This window comes from Bombina bombina, chromosome 8, assembly GCF_027579735.1.
Source record: "Bombina bombina isolate aBomBom1 chromosome 8, aBomBom1.pri, whole genome shotgun sequence".
Taxonomy (NCBI): Eukaryota; Metazoa; Chordata; class Amphibia; order Anura; family Bombinatoridae; genus Bombina; species Bombina bombina.
This window is the reverse complement of record NC_069506.1, coordinates 26,305,101-26,327,048: the sequence shown is the minus strand read 5'-3', so window position 1 is coordinate 26,327,048 and position 21,948 is coordinate 26,305,101. Positions and strand designations below refer to the sequence as shown.

The following is a 21,948-nucleotide window of genomic DNA, read 5'->3' as shown; positions in this document are numbered from 1 at the left end:
GAGACCATTTACCCATTTATTACAGTTTTTAAGACTCCCTTTCCAAAAGAGCTGTAAGCATTGCAAAACAAGGTCGCAACTGATATTTCTGTGTTGGTTACAATTTAAACATTAAAGACACATAATACTCAAACACATTTGGGAATGTTTCAAAATGTATTACATTGCTTTATTTATTTTTATTTTTTACTGCACACAATCACATGGCATGTGTGCCCCCTTTAAAAATCCTTCACTTAAAATGTCCAGGCAAAAATATAAGGCAAGAATACTGCTGTCTCTATGCAAGCTGTATGATTTATTATCAGGTAGCAAATGTATTTGAAAAGGAATGTCTTAAATTGATTACAAATAGTGGTTTATTTTGTCATTTGAAATAGCAGCTTTTGCCTCAAGTATCCCCACCTATACAAAATATTTCAATACATCTGCTATGGAAAAGCTGAGTAAACTTAACCAGGAGAAGAAATTACACCCCGTGTAGTCTTTGTATGTGTGTATAAAGAAAGATAAGGTAAGGAGAACTGATCTCCCTGCAAGTTTAACCCATTTTTATTGGTTGTGGTTTTAAAAGAGCAAACCCAGCTGGTTTATATTAAAAAAGAAACCTAAAAGAACCATTTTCCCTACATTTTATACTCTGCAGCTGGTATAACAAGTCACTTGAAACATATTAAGGGGAATCCAGTTTTACAGTACGCTGTTTCTTAAATTTAGTTTGTTTTGTCATGTTCTCCTATTTCATTTTTTTTACAATGAATCAGTGTCAGCGCGTTACAAGTTACAAGTAAACGGCAATAACCCTGGCAATGTGCGCTGGTCTTCACATGCACTGTAACTGGCACAGCTATCAGATATTATCATTGGCAGTCATAGGATTCATACAGAGATGCGGCAAGTCTTACTTTCCACGTCCAGAGTCACAAAGACCTCTGAGTGCCCAGCAGCGCTAGACGCATTGCAGATGTATTGTCCGGAGTCCTGCTGAGCCACTTTGGGGATGACCAGGGTGTTATTGATAATCTGGTGTTGCCAGGGTAAAGGAGCTCTCAGTTTGGACCAGGTAATGGTTGGAGTTGGGCTGCCTGAAAAGATGAACAAAAATGAGAAGCTGATTGGAAGATACATTTTAGTTAGCTGGGTAGGAAGATTTGTGATCACGTAGATTTATACCGATGGAAACACAGATAACGACTCCTGTGCTCTCTGTGTCTCCATCAGCTGAACTTTATTTTTTACAAAAGGGGCACTTACACTTTTTATTTGCATAACATAAATCAGCATTAAATTGAAGCCTGCATTTTTTATTTGATGATTCAGATAGAGCATAACATTTTTAAAAAACGAATCTAATTTATTTTTATTATCACATTTACTTAATTCTCTTGGTATCCTTTGTTGAAGAGCATACCTAGGTAGGCTCAGGAATGTGCCTGTGTCTGGAACACTTTATGGCAGCAGTTTTGCATTAATGCTTTAACAATGTTATACACGTTGACCACTAGTTGGCAGCAGTGTCCGCAGAATTTATAACATTGTTCTAAGCACTGATGCACATTTGCTGCCGTATAGTGCTGCACACATGCACATTCCTGAGCCTACCTAGGTATGCTTTTTATAACAAAGGACACTAAGAGAAAGTAAATTTGATAAAATGACTGAATATGATTTATTTATTTTTTTATTATTTTTTGTTTCTGAATCATCAAAGAGAAACATGGACTGTACTACAAAAACATGAATACAGAGTAAATATTCGTAAGCACTGGCATTTTTACAAAAATTTGCAAATCATGAGTAGTTCAGGAATACACCCCTAGAAAAGCTTGGTGAATTAATGTTCCCAGTCTTCTTAGTTTGGGTCAATTTATTAACGTAAATCAACTTGTTTTCTGAGCTCATAAAAAATGTGTAGCATGCAGCAGGGTTAGGTAAATGTCCCTATAGCCCCCATTTATGAAGCTGTTTAATCAGTTTCAGCGCCATTTTGGTGCTGACTCGTTCATGCAAACCTGCAACCGAAAGGTGGGAAGCACCAGTTGTACAAATGCTGCTTTTTTACGTGTCTACAACCTGAAGGCTGCGGGCGACTGACAAAGCGGACTCATTCGTCTGAGATGATTGACAAGCGGACTCATTCCTCTGAGATGACTGACAAGCGGACTCATTCGCCTGGGGTGACTGACAAGCCCTGCGTGAGAGCAGGGGGCGGAGCTACACAAGTGATTGGTTGTGCTATCTTAAATTCCTCTAGTCGATGCTGCTTGAGAGGCCCTGAAGGCGCGTGGACACGTTCTCTTTGTGAGAACCTTGTAAGTGCACAGAATGATGAATAGGGGTCTCAATATAACTATAATGGAGGCACTTCAAGATCTCTAAAGGGGGTGGAACAAGCTGAATTTTCAGAGGTATTTTAAAATAAAAGCAGTCAAATAAATAATGAAAGTATATTACGTTTAATTTTCCTTAAATGAGTGTTAAACTCAAAATGTCTAATTATGCATAGGAGCTGGAGCGCATTCTGTGGTATTAAGAACCTGTCCCCACAACTTGCTACACAGTGACTGCTTGATTGTGCAAGAGCTGATTTATACTGATTGGCCAGAGCAGAGGAAATAAGGTAAATAACACTCAAGAGGCTTTTCAAGGAGTGTTTCTCTGTACTGCAAAACAATGCAGATTTTGCTAACAAAATGCTTTTAAAATACTCTAAAAACGTCTCACAGTGATAAAACAAATAGGTCACTATACAGCACATCTGCACATACAAACTAATTGACTTTTCCACAGAAAACCTCAGCTAACAGTATTTCCATTGGTGCACAGAATTCTGGGTAAGGATATGCAAATAAGATTCACAAGGCTTCACCTTTTTGTTTCTAACATCCTCACTATTCCTGACTGGTCACGTCAGAAGGTACCACTCACCTGCGGCTGAGCAGCTCAGAACTGCCCTTTCTCCGGCCAACACCACAAGTACAGACTGATCTACAGTGACCGTTGGAGCATCTGGGTTCTCTAGACGACCTTCAACACGAACGTCTACGTGAGCCTGTGAAGAGCCTGATGGGTTGTGGGCAGTACACGTGTAGGATCCAGAGTCACCTGGTTTTGCTGACAAAATCTTAGGAAGGTAAAATTATACAGATTACTTCCATTGAACACTAGTTAACCCCTTCCCGACGTTAGGACGTTCCATGCCGTCCTAACTGCACTGGGCTTTAGCGCCGTTAGGACAGCATGGAGCGTCCTAGACGTTTGGCTCTACTGAAGCCAACGGTGCTTCCTGAATGGGATCGCGGCCTAGAGGGCGTGCCTGGAGTCATAGTGAAGCCCCCTGACCTGATCCCATCATTAAAATCTTGCGATCGTCTGCTCAGAAGTAACTAAGATGGTTATGCAAAACTGGGGAATGGATAATAAAGGAATTATCTATCTTTTAAAACAATAAAAATTCTGGTGTCGACTGTCCCTTTAAGACCACTGCTAATTAACTATTGTGATGGCTCTCCAGAGCAACAATCGCTCTTTGGTAATTGGAGTCCATAGAGTGTAGGTTTGTTATGAACATTCATATTTTCAAATAATTTCTTAAAAACAATAAGTGGAAAAGAAAATGCTAGTCAGCGACAGACCTGCAAAACGGCGTTGCTATCTAGTGGCACCAGATGTTGCTGTTTCAGGTTCTGCCGGGCACCGGTGCGTCGCCAGCTGACAACAGGGCGAGGGTCGCCCATACCCATACATTCCAGGTAAATAGGGTCTCCCACTTTCACCGTGACTGGTCCATGAGGGATCACAGACACTGTAGGGCGTCCTGAGAAGTAACAGAAAAGTGATACAAAATAACAATAACATACGGCAGTAACGGGGAATGGAAGTCAAAATTAAAATGTAATGAATTAGAAGGACCCGCAAATAAAAAAACAAACAGATTTATTTCTGTTGTTAAATCTATTTCTTTCTCTTGGTATCATTTGTTAAAACATAGCTCCTTTACATGACAGCTCTGGACAACTTAAGCACTATACATTTACATTATTACAAACATTGTTGCAAACACTGCTGCCATACAGTACAACACGTGCACGCTCCCCAGCCTACCTCAGTATACTTTTATAGAAAGGATATAAAGAGAAAATGGGTACATTTGATAAAAGTAACTTGAGAAGTTGTTTAAAACTGTCGCTGTCTGAATCATGACATTTGAATTTTGACTTCCATATACCTGTAAGATAGTGTAACCCGTGCACTGCATTCACAGATGTCCCATATTATAATATTATAGACAAAGAGTGACCCATACCGATTTCATAGCTGATCCAAGTTATGCCGCAATGTAGGAGAAAAAAAGCTGATCAGTTTAAATGAATTAGCAGATCTGTACTAGACAAAGTCGCGCCATCTCTGTTTATCCTTTGGAGAGTATAGGAATGGAAAGGGATAATGCCATATAAAGTACCCTCCAATCCTCCACAGGAGAATATGATATTTATTTTGTAACCACTAGAGGGAGTAATTCCTTTCTAACACAATTATTGTTCAATTTTTTTTGACTAAGCATGAATAAGGGCAGAGTATAAGACCGAAACGTCGCTTTATCTATTGGACCCTGCACAATTGTGGGAAATAAAGGTCTCTGGAGGATTTTTTCCTTATGTATCATGACCATGGTAAGCTCACTCTGTGGACTGCAATATTAATGTGTGCTGTCTCCTTATACCTATACCCTTCAATCTTGCCACCCTAGCACAGGTCTAGCTGGCCCAGGACAAAATACACCAGATTGCTTATAAAATCCCACTATAAAATAAATCCCGGCTACTCGCTTAGCTGGGATTACAAGATGTCAGACCTAGCGACTTACCTTCCACCAGGAGAGTTACAGCACTCTGTATTTTGCCATAAGCATTGGAGGCAATACAACGATAGGAGCCTTGGTTCCTGTGGTGAGCACCAACAATGGAGATTACTGAGCCATCGGGGCTGACGTTCACATTATCTTGAGAAGAAAAATGGAAACAGTAACATTAACACTCATTGCTTCACAGTAACAATGCAATGCAACATCAGTAATGCTCTCAGCAACTACTGATCAAAAATAGTCCACTGATGAATGTGAATTTGACCCACAAGCATATTTCTCATTGCTAAAGGTTTTTCCTGAGAAGCACTCTAGATTTTGTAAATATTTTATTTCACATGAGACCACTGGGTCTATCCAGTAACCCCAGACTGTCCAGTCTTAATCTTGCTAGAAAAAGTTGGGCATAGTTGGTAAACTAAACGAAATCAAGTCAATTAAACGTCCAGCTATTCTCAAAAATCTCACTGACTTTAACTGACTTGGGCCAATTTTATATTGCTGATTTGGAAGGTTTTCAGTGAAGCTTTGTTTTACTTGGTTTGTGGTCTGTGCATACTGGCATAGCTTTTAATAGACCATCAGTTCTTAGTTTTTAATCAATAAAACAAATTACTATGAGATATTGTTCCCACCTTGTAGTGGCTGGTTATGTGCCATCTTCCAACTAAGATGAATGGGTTGAGCACCTTCATGGATATGACATCTGAAGGTGGCATTGTCTCCCTGGTTCACCCTAAGACTTGCTTGGTCAAGAGAAATAACTGGGCTCCGTCCACCTGCTGCACATAATGACACAATGACCAATCAAAAACAAGTGCGCACATATGTTTTTTTAGCTATTTATTATTATAGGACATTAATATCACACAAGTGGCAAATTCTGTGCACGATGGTGCCTGATGCCACCATCTCTTAAACCAACATATGTACTTACGGTAAACCTGACCCCCTGTTCTTGGTTGAATGGAAACAGTAATAGATGCTTCCTGGGTGCCAGAACTGCTTTTGTACCGGCAAATGTATTCACCAGAGTCTGTTATAGCGGTTTGGTGTATGCGCAACCGTGAGCCTGACATCTGACGATTAGAATGCAATATATTTAGTATAATGTCATGAAAGCGAGTCAAAATTAAACTTTCATGATTCGAATAAAGCATCCAATTAAAAAAAAAGTTTTCAATTTACTTTCATTTAAAATGTTACTTCTTTCTATTAGTACACTGAACATGGGCTAAAAACATAGTGAAAAGGATGTGAAAGTCATAAGTAATCTTTACCGATTCATATAGAGCTTATTATCAAATTTACCTCTTTCCCTTTTTATGCTTTGATTAAACTTAGTTGCTTTCTATGAGAACATACTGAGGTAGACTCAGGAGAGTGCACGTCTTGAACAATATATGGCAGCAGTGTTTGCAGCAATATTTATAATAATGTTGTACATATAGTTCGCAAAACACGTGCACACTCCTGACCTGAACTGGCTACTACATAGGAGATAAGATAAACATATGTCCCTGGACTAAAAAAATACAAGTTTTCCTAAGAAAATTACATTTTAACAGCATTATTTTGCAGATCTTTGCAATACACTGCTACATTGTCAATATATAATGCATATATAAAACAAATACATTTGCTTATATCTTTCAATATAATTAAGGAGGTTCCCCCCCTCAGTATTACCTTACTTAAATATAAAATATTTTTTATGTTTTTGGAGGAAAGGAAAACACTTTTAAATGTTTCATGCCCACCTGGTCACCGGCGATAGGTGTTCCAGATCGGTGCCATGTGACAGTGGCATGTGGGTGGCCCACAACTACACAGTTCAGATCCAACGCCTGACCCTCGTACACAATTTCAGCAGACTTTTCAATGATGACAGGTGTTGGGGCACCAATGGGTGCTGAGTGGGAACAGACATAAAACATAAATCTATTTAAAAGGAAGTTAAATGTCTTGCTTTTTATTGCTTTTCAAAGCAGTTTTAACAAAATGATACTAGAAATACTTTCCTTAGTCTATTTAACATACAGAAAAGGATTAGTATATTTGGATACATATATAGCACTGTTACTTGGTATAGTACAAATATAGTGCTGATTTCCGTGGTATGGTGCATACATACAGCAATGGTTTAACGTTTTTAATAGAAGCTACAAATTACGGCTTTATGTAAGACTCACATTGTGAGGTACGGATTATGGTGACCGTGATAGAAGCTTGTTGGACGCCAGAAGCAGTGCTTACACGACAGATGTATTCGCCAGAGTCAGCGGGAGAGGCTTGTAGAATTCGCATCCGGGACCCTGACACCTGTATAGATTAAGACTGAGTTGTCATCAAACCAAAAAACAACACCTCAGTAACACAATACTATAAGAGGAACCAACCCGTCTTAAAAGGACAGGTTTAGATGAGAAACATTTGTTTTTATACAAGATAATGGAGAGGGTCAAATATCTGAAGATTGGATATTACAATGCATTCAACATTACACTGATTTGCGCTGATGTATCTCTGATACAACTTGCTGACTGTCTTTGAAGAGTAATAACGTCAACAGTTTTTAGATTAAAATCCCACATGTTTTTCCCATGTTAAAAACGTACATAAGGATAAAATGTAAAAAAATAAAGTAATTTCACTAATTTATATCAGAATAAATGCTCTGTCGTATACCACTCAATGTACTAGTTACATTGTTTGATCAGAAATGTAGATATTGTCCACCTTCTAGAGACTAGACTACAATATCTATGCATTGTTAAGCAGATACAGAGTCTATAATATCTCTCAGATCAGGGGTTCTACTCCTAATTTGCCTGCACTCAAGGGTGTATTTTAAGGGTCACTAGGCCTGTGTCTAGGGAAGAAGTATGGGGGGGGGGTGTTGTGGGGTAGTTCTTTGGCATAAATGTTTAATTTGTTTATTAATTTGTTTGCAAATAAATGATCCATAGTTTTCTAGCAGAAAGCACATGACCCTTCCATGTGAACCTGGCCTACACTTGCAAAAAATATATGATGTGAATATGGACTAAAATTATTGGGGTGGAATATTTGGAGGTCAGCAGATTTCTGAATGCCAAAGGCAGCACAAAAACAGAATTTATGTTTACCTGATAAATTACTTTCTCCAACGGTGTGTCCGGTCCACGGCGTCATCCTTACTTGTGGGATATTCTCTTCCCCAACAGGAAATGGCAAAGAGCCCAGCAAAGCTGGTCACATGATCCCTCCTAGGCTCCGCCTACCCCAGTCATTCGACCGACGTTAAGGAGGAATATTTGCATAGGAGAAACCATATGATACCGTGGTGACTGTAGTTAAAGAAAAGAAATTATCAGACCTGATTAAAAAACCAGGGCGGGCCGTGGACCGGACACACCGTTGGAGAAAGTAATTTATCAGGTAAACATAAATTCTGTTTTCTCCAACATAGGTGTGTCCGGTCCACGGCGTCATCCTTACTTGTGGGAACCAATACCAAAGCTTTAGGACACGGATGAAGGGAGGGAGCAAATCAGGTCACCTAAATGGAAGGCACCACGGCTTGCAAAACCTTTCTCCCAAAAATAGCCTCAGAAGAAGCAAAAGTATCAAACTTGTAAAATTTGGTAAAAGTGTGCAGTGAAGACCAAGTCGCTGCCCTACATATCTGATCAACAGAAGCCTCGTTCTTGAAGGCCCATGTGGAAGCCACAGCCCTAGTGGAATGAGCTGTGATTCTTTCAGGAGGCTGCCGTCCGGCAGTCTCGTAAGCCAATCTGATGATGCTTTTAATCCAAAAAGAGAGAGAGGTAGAAGTTGCTTTTTGACCTCTCCTTTTACCAGAATAAACAACAAACAAGGAAGATGTTTGTCTAAAATCCTTTGTAGCATCTAAATAGAATTTTAGAGCGCGAACAACATCCAAATTGTGCAACAAACGTTCCTTCTTCGAAACTGGTTTCGGACACAAAGAAGGCACGACTATCTCCTGGTTAATGTTTTTGTTAGAAACAACTTTTGGAAGAAAACCAGGTTTAGTACGTAAAACCACCTTATCTGCATGGAACACCAGATAAGGAGGAGAACACTGCAGAGCAGATAATTCTGAAACTCTTCTAGCAGAAGAAATTGCAACCAAAAACAAAACTTTCCAAGATAATAACTTAATATCAGCGGAATGTAAGGGTTCAAACGGAACCCCCTGAAGAACTGAAAGAACTAAGTTGAGACTCCAAGGAGGAGTCAAAGGTTTGTAAACAGGCTTGATTCTAACCAGAGCCTGAACAAAGGCTTGAACATCTGGCACAGCTGCCAGCTCTTTGTGAAGTAACACAGACAAGGCAGAAATCTGTCCCTTCAAGGAACTTGCAGATAATCCTTTCTCCAATCCTTCTTGAAGAAAGGATAGAATCTTAGGAATCTTTACCTTGTCCCAAGGGAATCCTTTAGATTCACACCAACAGATATATTTTTTCCATATTTTGTGGTAAATTTTCCTAGTTACAGGCTTTCTGGCCTGAACAAGAGTATCAATAACAGAATCTGAGAACCCTCGTTTTGATAAGATCAAGCGTTCAATCTCCAAGCAGTCAGCTGGAGTGAGACCAGATTCGGATGTTCGAACGGACCTTGAACAAGAAGGTCTCGTCTCAAAGGTAGCTTCCATGGTGGAGCCGATGACATATTCACCAGATCTGCATACCAAGTCCTGCGTGGCCACGCAGGAGCTATCAAGATCACCGACGCCCTCTCCTGATTGATCCTGGCTACCAGCCTGGGGATGAGAGGAAACGGCGGGAATACATAAGCTAGTTTGAAGGTCCAAGGTGCTACTAGTGCATCTACTAGAGTCGCCTTGGGATCCCTGGATCTGGACCCGTAGCAAAGAACCTTGAAGTTCTGACGAGAGGCCATCAGATCCATGTCTGGAATGCCCCACAGTTGAGTAATTTGGGCAAAGATTTCCGGATGGAGTTCCCACTCCCCCGGATGTAATGTCTGACGACTCAGAAAATCCGCTTCCCAATTTTCCACTCCTGGGATGTGGATTGCAGACAGGTGGCAGGAGTGAGTCTCCACCCAATGAATGATTTTGGTCACTTCTTCCATCGCCAGGGAACTCCTTGTTCCCCCCTGATGGTTGATGTACGCAACAGTCGTCATGTCGTCTGATTGAAACCGTATGAACTTGGCCTTTGCTAGCTGAGGCCAAGCCTTGAGAGCATTGAATATCGCTCTCAGTTCCAGAATATTTATCGGTAGAAGAGATTCTTCCCGAGACCAAAGACCCTGAGCTTTCAGGGATCCCCAGACCGCGCCCCAGCCCATCAGACTGGCGTCGGTCGTGACAATGACCCACTCTGGTCTGCGGAAGGTCATCCCTTGTGACAGGTTGTCCAGGGACAGCCACCAACGGAGTGAGTCTCTGGTCCTCTGATTTACTTGTATCTTCGGAGACAAGTCTGTATAGTCCCCATTCCACTGACTGAGCATGCACAGTTGTAATGGTCTTAGATGAATGCGCGCAAAAGGAACTATGTCCATTGCCGCTACCATCAAACCTATTACTTCCATGCACTGCGCTATGGAAGGAAGAGGAACGGAATGAAGTGTTTGACAAGAGTTTAGAAGTTTTGTTTTTCTGGCCTCTGTCAGAAAAATCCTCATTTCTAAGGAGTCTATTATTGTTCCCAAGAAGGGAACCCTTGTCGACGGAGATAGAGAACTCTTTTCCACGTTCACTTTCCATCCGTGAGATCTGAGAAAGGCCAGGACTATGTCCGTGTGAGCCTTTGCTTGAGGAAGGGACGACGCTTGAATCAGAATGTCGTCCAAGTAAGGTACTACTGCAATGCCCCTTGGTCTTAGCACCGCTAGAAGGGACCCTAGTACCTTTGTGAAAATCCTTGGAGCAGTGGCTAATCCGAAAGGAAGCGCCACGAACTGGTAATGCTTGTCCAGGAATGCGAACCTTAGGAACCGATGATGTTCCTTGTGGATAGGAATATGTAGATACGCATCCTTTAAATCCACCGTGGTCATGAATTGACCTTCCTGGATGGAAGGAAGAATTGTTCGAATGGTTTCCATTTTGAACGATGGAACCTTGAGAAACTTGTTTAAGATCTTGAGATCTAAGATTGGTCTGAACGTTCCCTCTTTTTTGGGAACTATGAACAGATTGGAGTAGAACCCCATCCCTTGTTCTCCTAATGGAACAGGATGAATCACTCCCATTTTTAACAGGTCTTCTACACAATGTAAGAATGCCTGTCTCTTTATGTGGTCTGAAGACAATTGAGACCTGTGGAACCTCCCCCTTGGGGGAAGCCCCTTGAATTCCAGAAGATAACCTTGGGAGACTATTTCTAGTGCCCAAGGATCCAGAACATCTCTTGCCCAAGCCTGAGCGAAGAGAGAGAGTCTGCCCCCCACCAGATCCGGTCCCGGATCGGGGGCCAACATTTCATGCTGTCTTGGTAGCAGTGGCAGGTTTCTTGGCCTGCTTTCCCTTGTTCCAGCCTTGCATTGGTCTCCAGGCTGGCTTGGCTTGAGAAGTATTACCCTCTTGCTTAGAGGACGTAGCACTTGGGGCTGGTCCGTTTCTACGAAAGGGACGAAAATTAGGTTTATTTTTGGCCTTGAAAGACCTATCCTGAGGAAGGGCGTGGCCCTTACCCCCAGTGATATCAGAGATAATCTCTTTCAAGTCAGGGCCAAACAGCGTTTTCCCCTTGAAAGGAATGTTAAGGAGTTTGTTCTTGGAAGACGCATCCGCTGACCAAGATTTCAACCAAAGCGCTCTGCGCGCCACAATAGCAAACCCAGAATTATTCGCCGCTAACCTAGCCAATTGCAAAGTGGCGTCTAGGGTGAAAGAATTAGCCAATTTGAGAGCACGGATTCTGTCCATAATCTCCTCATAAGGAGGAGAATCACTATCGATCGCCTTTACTAGCTCATCGAACCAGAAACACGCGGCTGTAGTGACAGGGACAATGCATGAAATTGGTTGTAGAAGGTAACCTTGCTGAACAAACATCTTTTTAAGCAAACCTTCTAATTTTTTATCCATAGGATCTTTGAAAGCACAACTATCTTCTATGGGTATAGTGGTGCGTTTGTTTAAAGTAGAAACTGCTCCCTCGACCTTGGGGACAGTCTGCCATAAGTCCTTTCTGGGGTCGACCATAGGAAACAATTTTTTAAATATGGGGGGAGGGACGAAAGGTATACCGGGCCTTTCCCATTCTTTATTTACAATGTCCGCCACCCGCTTGGGTATAGGAAAAGCTTCTGGGAGCCCCGGGACCTCTAGGAACTTGTCCATTTTACATAGTTTCTCTGGGATGATCAAATTCTCACAATCATCCAGAGTGGATAATACCTCCTTAAGCAGAGCGCGGAGATGTTCCAACTTAAATTTAAATGTAATCACATCGGGTTCAGCTTGTTGAGAAATTTTCCCTGAATCTGAAATTTCTCCCTCAGACAAAACCTCCCTGGCCCCCTCAGACTGGTGTAGGGGCATTTCAGAACCATTATCATCAGCGTCCTCATGCTCTTCAGTATCTAAAACAGAGCAGTCGCGCTTACGCTGATAAGTGGGCATTTTGGCTAAAATGTTTTTGATAGAATTATCCATTACAGCCGTTAATTGTTGCATAGTAAGGAGTATTGGCGCGCTAGATGTACTAGGGGCCTCCTGAGTGGGCAAGACTCGTGTAGACGAAGGAGGGAATGATGCAGTACCATGCTTACTCCCCTCACTTGAGGAATCATCTTGGGCATCATTTTCAGTGTCACATAAATCACATTTATTTAAATGAGAAGGAACCTTGGCTTCCCCACATTCAGAACACAGTCTATCTGGTAGTTCAGACATGTTAAACAGGCATAAACTTGATAACAAAGTACAAAAAACGTTTTAAAATAAAACCATTACTGTCACTTTAAATTTTAAACTGAACACACTTTATTACTGCAATTGCGAAAAAGTATGAAGGAATTGTTCAAAATTCACCAAAATTTCACCACAGTGTCTTAAAGCCTTAAAAGTATTGCACACCAAATTTGGAAGCTTTAACCCTTAAAATAACGGAACCGGAGCCGTTTTTAACTTTAACCCCTTTACAGTCCCTGGTATCTGCTTTAAAAAACTCTAAGCCATCTCCGTGGAGATGTTGCCTGTACAACGGCAAAGAGAATGACTGGGGTAGGCGGAGCCTAGGAGGGATCATGTGACCAGCTTTGCTGGGCTCTTTGCCATTTCCTGTTGGGGAAGAGAATATCCCACAAGTAAGGATGACGCCGTGGACCGGACACACCTATGTTGGAGAAAACTAAATGCACCACTGCCTATACTTTTTTTTATACCTGGTGGTTGGATGACAGTGGACGTCCACCAGGTCGCATCCACGTCACCGAAGCCCCTGGCTGTGTATCAATCATGCAATTTAATTCCAGAGTCTGACCCTCTTCCACAGTTCTTGAAGATGGCTGGATCTGGATAGGACCTGCAACGTCAGTGCCTAAAAGTAAAGAACAAAAAAGTTTTTGACTTAATGCAGGAGTCAGATGAAATACTCCTCACTAATGGTGTTGCCATAAAATATTCTTAGTTCGGCACTTGGTTTATGACCACAGTGTGTGTTTTTTGACAGCATACTCATAAACAGTGTCATAATATTGGATGGGCACCTTACCCAGTGAGGAGCTGCCAATTGAAACAGTAATTGAAGCCATCTGAACACCAGAACTGCTGCTGACACGGCAGATGTACTCGCCAGAGTCTCGCGGAGACGCCTGAACAATCCTGAGATGGGACCCAGAAACCTTCAAATATATAAGGAGGAGAAGTGAACATTTATCCATAACTTTGTAAATTCAAAGATATATTAAGCGCAAAACAATTTAGGTAAAATGAGAAAGAACTTTATTAGATTTATAAGATACAAACCAGGTTACCTAAAAGCTTGAATTTGGATGGGACATCAGCTGTATCATTCATGAATAATGTATAAAGTTTTTATATTTCTATGGAAAGTGTTTCTTTAAACATTATATTGAATTATAAACGGCTATGGGAACGTCAACATTGTATTATTCGCAATGTATTAATTACAGTTTTTGACTTTGCCAAATAATATTTTTGACGCATATGAATCACTATTTAATCATGCTAAAAACTTTTTTTCCCCTCATTAAGAAAGGTTAGGTAAAAGCTGTTGGTTTAGAATTTCAAACTAACAGGAAGTAAATGTCTGTGCACCGCTTGTCAATGGGATAGACGCTCACTGGTTGATAATGGAGACTCTCAAAGCTCTATTGGTTAACAGTGACACACCCCGCTAGCATAAGAACAAAAATAGTCTGTTTTTCAGCATAGCTTTACTGGTGAATAGATAAATACATCTTTAGGAATAAAAACATAATGTTGTCTTATTTAGATCAAGATCATCTGTTTAATTTTAAAACAAACTATAATTCATTTAATGCAACTGTACTGCAAACACCAGAGGAAAAATGACAGACCTGGTGATTTGGTGACAGTGGACGTCCAGGCCGGTACCAGGTGACTTCCTGCTGTGTCTGCCCTTCAACTACGCAGTTCAACACAACTGTCTGTCCTTCTGCTAACGAATCAGATGGGGACTCAATTCGAATAGTCGGGGTGATGCCGTGAGCTGAAGAAAAGAACAATCACATATTAGACTAGATACACTATTACATACTATGCTATGTTATACTATACCATAAAAACAATGTAGTTTGATATCATGCATCTGGTTTAGATGAGAACATTAATTATTATAATAATTATAAATATAGCTGCAAGCAGCAATAGAGGTGGCCAGCGCATTATTTTTGCAATGCCATATAAGTAGTTATGTCACAAAATAAAGCTATATAACAACTGTTTACAGTTCTAACATAAGCATTTGGAAAATAAACACATTTTCGAAATGTTTGCGTTTTTTAAAATGGCTGCCACACCATATGACCTATACTTTCAACATGAACAAATTTAACTCTAGGTGACAATATATGGTTATACAGCAAATTTCACAGTTTTAACATAAGCGGTTGGAAAGAAAACACAGTTTCAAAATTTTTGCGTAAACCAATATGGCTACCACAGCTTGTGACTAATTCCTTCAACATGAACAACTGTGACTCTAGGTTACAATATAAGACTGTACAGCAAATTTCACAGTTCTTACATAAGCGGTTGCAGAGAAAATAGACTTTCGAAATTTTCGCGTAAACCAAGATGGCTGCCCGATCGTAAGATATACAGCCTCTATATTATGCACAATAGTGCTCACTATAGATGTCAATAAACATGGCAAAAATAAAGCATTTTTGTAAAACGGTTTTTGTTTTATTATGAATTTAAATATATCGTTAAGCAATTTTGAACAATTCAAAATGGCTGTCAAACCACATGACGTATCAACTTCTCTTGAACAAATCTGAATGTTAGTCATAAGATAACTCTATAAACAAAATTTCAAGTCTGTCCCATAAGCGGTTTCGGAGAAGAAGATTTTTATAGTTTTTAAAAATGGCGCATACGAAACAAACTAGCCGCCAAGCTATGCAATGTATGGCTTTCAAATTGCACATACTAATGCTCACTATAGACCTCTACAATTTGCAGAAGTTTCATGAAAATTTGCAAATGTTTTATTTCACGAAGGCGACTGCGCAATGCGAATTTTAACTGCAATATTGTCTTTAAGGGTTATGACTATGTGTAATCATGTGTCTATTACACTGTAATATTGTTAAATATTGTAAAACTAATGTATAAAGTGCAAAATTACGCAATTAAATGGCGATAGAAAGGTTAATGTCTCACAGCAGTCATGTTGATTATGGAAAAATCGCAAGTTTAACAATGTTGGTAGAGGACCTTGCAACGAGCATACGTGCAAAATTGCGCTTTATTGCACTAAGCAGTTTAAGAGAAGAAGATGTTTAAATATTTTCGCAAAATGGAAGATGGTTGCTACATCATGTGACTAAATCACTTCTGTGGAGCAATGGAAAATCTAGGTCATAGCATCACTAAGCACAGCAAGTTTCAAAGTTGCAACATAAGCAGTTCCAGAGCTAAAGATTATTAAGCAGTTCTCGAAATTTGTCGCAAAAAACAAAATGGCTGCGTAACCTTATGACCTATGAGTTCAATATTGCATGAGATGTAGCATTGCAATAGGCTGTACCAGCATACCTGATTTCAAGAGTTTAGCATAAGTAATTTGTGTTTTGTGAGCAATTGACTCAAAAGAGGAAGTATTGAATTACAAATAATTACGATAAACATAAAACCGATATTGCTGCCGCATCATGTGACTGATTCTCTCCTACTGAGCAATTGTGAATCTATGTAACAATATAAGACTATACAGCAAATTTCACAGTTCTTACATAAGCGGTTGCAGAGAAAATAGACTTTCGAAATTTTCGCGTAAACCAAGATGGCTGCCCGATCGTAAGATATACAGCCTCCATATTACGCACAATAGTGCTCACTATAGATGTCAATAAACATGGCAAAAATAAAGCATTTTTGTAAAACGGTTTTTGTTTTATTATGAATTTAAATATATTGTTAAGCAATTTTGAACAATTCAAAATGACTGCCAAACCACATGACGTATCAACTTCTCTTGAACAAATCTGAATGTTAGTCATAAGATAACTCTATAAACAAAATTTCAAGTCTGTCCCATAAGCGGTTTCGGAGAAGAAGATTTTTATAGTTTTTAAAAATGGCGCATACGAAACAAAATGGCCGCCAAGCTATGCAATGTATGGCTTTCAAATTGCACATACTAATGCTCACTATAGACCTCTACAATTTGCAGAAGTTTCATGAAAATTTGCAAATGTTTTATTTCACGAAGGCGATTGCGCAATGCGAATTTTAACTGCAATATTGTCTTTAAGGGTTATGACTATGTGTAATCATGTGTCTATTACACTGTAATATTGTTAAATATTGTAAAACTAATGTATAAAGTGCAAAATTACGCAATTAAATGGCGATAAAAAGGTTAATGTCTCACAGCAGCCATGTTGATTATGGAAAAATCGCAGTTTGAACAAACTTGGTAGAGGACCTTGCAAGGAGCATATGTGCAAAATTGCGCGTCATTGCACTAAGCGGTTTAGGAGAAGAAGATGTTTGAATATTTTCGCAAAATGCAAGATGGCTGCCACATCATGTGACCTAGGCACTTCTCTTGAGCAATAGCAATTTCAGGTCATAGTAGCACTAAGCAGAGCGAGTTTCAAAGTTGTAACATAAGCAGTTCCAGAGCTAAAGATTTTTAAGCGTTTGTCGAAATTTGTCGCAAAAAGCAATATGGCTGCTAGAGCATGTGACCTATGAGTTCAATTTTGCATGAGATGTAGCACAGCAATAGGCTGTACCAGCATACCTGATTTTAAGAGCTTTGCAAAAACAGTTAAGCAGTTATGGGCAATTGAATACAAAGCTTGGCGGAATAAAAAGAATAATAATAATAATAATAATAATAATAATCCGAACAATAACAATAGGTTGTCCTGCAACTTTGTTGCTGGCCACCTAATAATTATTATCAGTTATGTCAACAGATTCCACAGTGCTATAAACATAGGTATGATATGTAAAGGTAGCATTTACAGGAGACAAATGGGTACAGGACCCCGGCACTGTTGTAAATCAGCTCTCATGAAGGTGATCTACAAAACGGCTGAGCTTGAAGGTTGAGATGCTAAGGGGGTTCAAGGGGATGGCAAAAGGAGAAAAGGAACTGAGGTTAGAAAAGGTTTGTGTATATTGTATGTATCCATGAATTGTAGAGTCTTTAAGGAGAGCTTGAAACTTTTAAAACTAGGGGAGGGTATAGTTGAGTGAGGCAGAGAGTAGAACAACATAGGGGCCATTCTGGAGAAGTCTTGTATATGGGAATATGAGGTGGTGACAAGAGGAGTAGAGCAGGAGGCCATGAGCAGGGCGAAGGCGATGGGAGGGAGAGTATCTGAAGCCAAGGTCTAACATATTGGGGGGCAGAGTTATTGAGGGCATTAAATGTTAGGTTTATAAGCACTAGGAGTAAGCTGTAGACATTAATGTATATGATTACATAGTGACTTACTAGACATAACAGAACTTACAAGGAATTTGGCCTAACGTTTGGGTGATGGTGACCATGATGGAAGCCTGACGAGTAACTTCTCCTGTAGTGACACGACAGATGTATTCACCAGAATCTGCTGTGGACGCTTGAACAATCCTCAGGCGCGAACCCAAGACCTGAAAACAAAATAAGGGGCTTCAGTCAGCTGGTGCATACTGGTCTTCATATTCTAATTTGTATTGATAAGTTGACTGTCTGTGTTTTTTTATTCAAATAACTCTCAGGGGAAGCCAGTACCTCTAACCAGACTTTGGGGCACGGAAAAAAGGGGATTAGCCAGATCCCAACATCATGATCAAGATTCAAAAGGATTTCCAGCCTCCAAGTAATAAGTAAAGAAACCTTTATTCACTTATACCTGTCTAAGAACCAATTGCTGGTTTGAAACGTTGTTGCTGTTGCTGTATTATGGACTCTGTATAAGTGAATAAAGTTTTTTTTTACCTATGACTTGGAGGCTGGACATCCTTGTGTTTTTTTATTCACACTTCCTGGATTTTTGAATAATAAAAAACAAAAGATGTAGAACTGAAAATATAGTTTGTGTACCTGGTGATTGGCAGACAGGGGGCGCCCTGACCGATGCCAGGTCACAACAGCTCCTGGTTGTCCGGCAACCACACAGGTCAATACAAGGGTCTGTCCTTCAGCAACTGAACTTGATGATGGCTCGATCCTCACGGCTGGGGAGCTACCAGAGGCTAAAACCACAGGGATAATATCAGTTTAGCTGGAACATTACCAAATCAGAGTTTTAGGCTGTATGTACTGTATCTACAAAGACACGTATTGCACGTGCAAGTGCAATGTAAACTGCTACATACCCATAACTTAAAGGGACATTGTAGTAAATGTATTACAGGTTTTATTTTTTTGAAGAACGTGTATTAAATGTAGCCAGCATTAACTCAACACAAAAATCAATGTCTGAGTTTCCATTAACACTGTTAATTTGTTAACTTTGGGGCGCAAAACGTTAAATCATTTGGTTGCTGTGGTATTATCAACATTAATTTTTGATGTAATTTGGTGAGTACAAAAACAAAACTAACAATTTTGAAAAACTGCTGAGTTTTAATGGGTAACATTCAGCCAAAAACATTTAACACCACAAATGGAAATGAAGCTCTTTGATATTGGTAATAAATATCTTTCTAGCAGCAAAAAATCCCTTTAAATCTCAGACACCTACATTACTGAGTAATGAATATTCCACTGAACTGCACATCAAATTATTAATAAGCAATTTGTATGAACCAGTCTAAAAGAAAATGATCATTCCAACCAAACATTTCAGTACTACCTGTAATGTAAAGACTTACGGTAACTGGGACCAGTAACGCGTGTGATGGTGACAACAATTGATGCCTGCTGGGTAACGGCCCCATTAATTACTCGACAGATATACTGTCCAGAATCTGCTACAGAGGCTTGGAGGATGCGCAGACGAGAGCCGGAAATCTGAAATGAGAGATATAGGTGTGAACCAGCATAGAAATAAAAAAGGGCTGTGAGGGACTCTGGAGTAGAAAGGTAATTCTTGCCACTGGGGCACAATTGTGTGTTTTACATAAAAAAAACATCAGAGTCCTAGGAACCACAAGAAAATCAATGCACCTGTTTGCAGCATCAACAGGATTAAAGGGACGCATACAAAATCTGCAATAAAGTTGTCTTATTGTTCAACTCAGTTGTACATAACTTAATCTTCTCTGTCCTAGGCAAGAAACCAAGAGGTAATTCTACAAATGTTGTACTCCGTTATGTCATTTAACTATCATATTTATCTATCTATCTATTTATCTATCTAATATCTATCTATTTATCTACACTCTATCTCTTGTCTATATGTTAGGGGAAGTGTCTAAGTGTGACAGATATATGACCAGTAAGGTTTGTATGGTCAGTAGTATCTTTTTTAGGTCTCATTAAGGACTTAATCTGGCTCTAGCGAGCATCTGCTACCTGGTGGTTTGGTGAGAGAGGGCGGCCTTGTCTTTGCCAAGTGACCACAGCGTTTTGATTATCAGCAACCAGACAGTTCAACTCCAAGGTCTGTCCCTCAATAATGGTGTTTGAGGAAGGTTCAATCCGAATGGGAGGGACACTACCTGAGGCTGATAGAGAGAGAACACAAATATTAATGGACTATCATTCAAATTTTAAAAAATATTGTGTTCTTAAAGGAACATTCTAATGCACACATTTCATGCTGTAATTAGTTAGCTAGGAAGATTAATGCAGAAATGACACTGTCTAACTATGTTTTAACCTCCATAATGGCGCATAGGTAAAGTCCCATTTCAGCTCTGGAGGCAATCTGTTTTGGAATTTGTACGTCATACGTCAATCACCAGTTGGGAGCTGTAATGCGTATCAGAGCATGTCATTTTCACTTTAGAATGTCCCTTTAATGTATTTACACAAGTAAGGTGACTCATACAAGCTAGCTTGTTACCCTTATGAAGTCAGTAATATAAGCACTACTTAGCTGGGTAATTGTACCAAGTAGACCAGTTCCTACAAGCACTGGAGGCTGCGCTCTAGTAACAGTATAAACACTTAAACATCCCAGAATAGCAACCTACGTCGGGAAGGACCGGAGACGCGGGTGATGGTGATAGTGATTGATGCCTGCTGTACGCCAGCACCATTAGTGACCCGGCAGATGTATTCACCAGAGTCTTCTGGAGATGCTTGCAAGATGCGTAGGAGGGAACCTTGGACCTTATGAATAAAAAAATAAAAAAAAGCAGCAGGGTGAGAAATAAGGGTAAGAAATTGAATATATTTATGGTTAAAGGGACAATAAACACCTTGTAAGTGCAAGATTTTTTTCTTGCAATGGCTTAAAGTAGATGAGTGTCAAAACATTTTTTTAAATTCATTTACACCGCGTATGCTCCAATTCCCCCACTGCTTGCCGTATCAGAACAGCCAGTCTGTACTCATCGGATGATCTCTGCTGCAGCCAAAAAAATGGACAGATATGTGGCAGAGTGAGGCTTGTGAAACTTTCCATATGCATTTCCAGTTCTCAGAAATGGAGAACTCTTCATTTCTATTAATTTTTAAATTACAGGAAAGGTGGGCAAAATATGTCATAAAGGTGCATTGTTTTATCACATGCAATTAAAGGGATATGACACAGAAAATGTTTCTTTAATGATTCAGATAGATCCTACGAATTTAAATCACTTTCCAATTTACTTCTAATGTCAGTTTTTCTTTTGGTATCTTTTGTCCCATTTGCTAGAGCACTATAGGGTAGCACTATTTCCTGTCATGTAGTGCTTCAGATGCTACCTAGGTATCTCTTTAACACAAAATAACATGGGAACAAAATAATTTGATAATAGAAGTACATGGAAATGTGTTTTAAAATGTTATGCTCTGTCTGAATCACAAACTATGTTTTTTGAGATTGTAATATAAAATGTTTCATTATTTGTAGTAAAACAACTTTGCAGTATACCTTCATTATATATTTTACCCCCTCCCCCGTTTCCCGTTTTCTAAAAATTGTGGGTTCTTTTTACTTCTGAAGAGTGCAGACTTTATAAATCTAACCCTGCCACATATCTGTCCTTAGTTGGTCTCAGCAGAGATAAGGAGCTGGCAAACAATGCACAGATTTATAACACAATCACTGTGACTGGCTTTGTCTAATCCAGTAACAAGTCTGGCTTGTCTCCAGATAGGGCAAGTGGAGGGTGGATTGAGGCTGTTAAAACAACTGCAGCAAACAAGGTGTTAATGTAAAATCATGTATTTGTAATGTATTTACTGTCTCTTTTATATAACAATAGCTCTGGCCAGGGAGTTACCTCTAAGTAAGTCACAAATACATTAAAAACACTAGGTCGTTCTTAAAGGGACATGAAACCC

At 39.7% G+C, this 21,948-nt stretch overlaps 1 protein-coding gene across 12 annotated transcripts in view; it reads right to left on the bottom strand.

Moving 5' to 3' along the window:
- Positions 1-21,948, bottom strand: part of HSPG2 (heparan sulfate proteoglycan 2) — a 290,248-nt gene that overhangs the window by 36,048 nt on the left and 232,252 nt on the right. For all 12 annotated transcript variants that reach the window (XM_053690214.1, XM_053690218.1, XM_053690216.1 and 9 more), the window contains 16 exons: positions 20,649-20,787; positions 20,026-20,177; positions 19,383-19,521; positions 18,610-18,761; positions 18,038-18,176; positions 14,399-14,550; positions 13,570-13,699; positions 13,241-13,395; positions 7,057-7,186; positions 6,625-6,776; positions 5,802-5,943; positions 5,500-5,646; positions 4,868-5,002; positions 3,636-3,817; positions 2,929-3,124; positions 906-1,085 (listed from right to left, as the gene is read on the bottom strand). In XM_053690214.1, the coding sequence (XP_053546189.1) occupies positions 906-1,085; positions 2,929-3,124; positions 3,636-3,817; positions 4,868-5,002; positions 5,500-5,646; positions 5,802-5,943; positions 6,625-6,776; positions 7,057-7,186; positions 13,241-13,395; positions 13,570-13,699; positions 14,399-14,550; positions 18,038-18,176; positions 18,610-18,761; positions 19,383-19,521; positions 20,026-20,177; positions 20,649-20,787 (2,422 nt within the window). The remainder of the gene's footprint in view (positions 1-905; positions 1,086-2,928; positions 3,125-3,635; positions 3,818-4,867; positions 5,003-5,499; positions 5,647-5,801; positions 5,944-6,624; positions 6,777-7,056; positions 7,187-13,240; positions 13,396-13,569; positions 13,700-14,398; positions 14,551-18,037; positions 18,177-18,609; positions 18,762-19,382; positions 19,522-20,025; positions 20,178-20,648; positions 20,788-21,948) is intronic.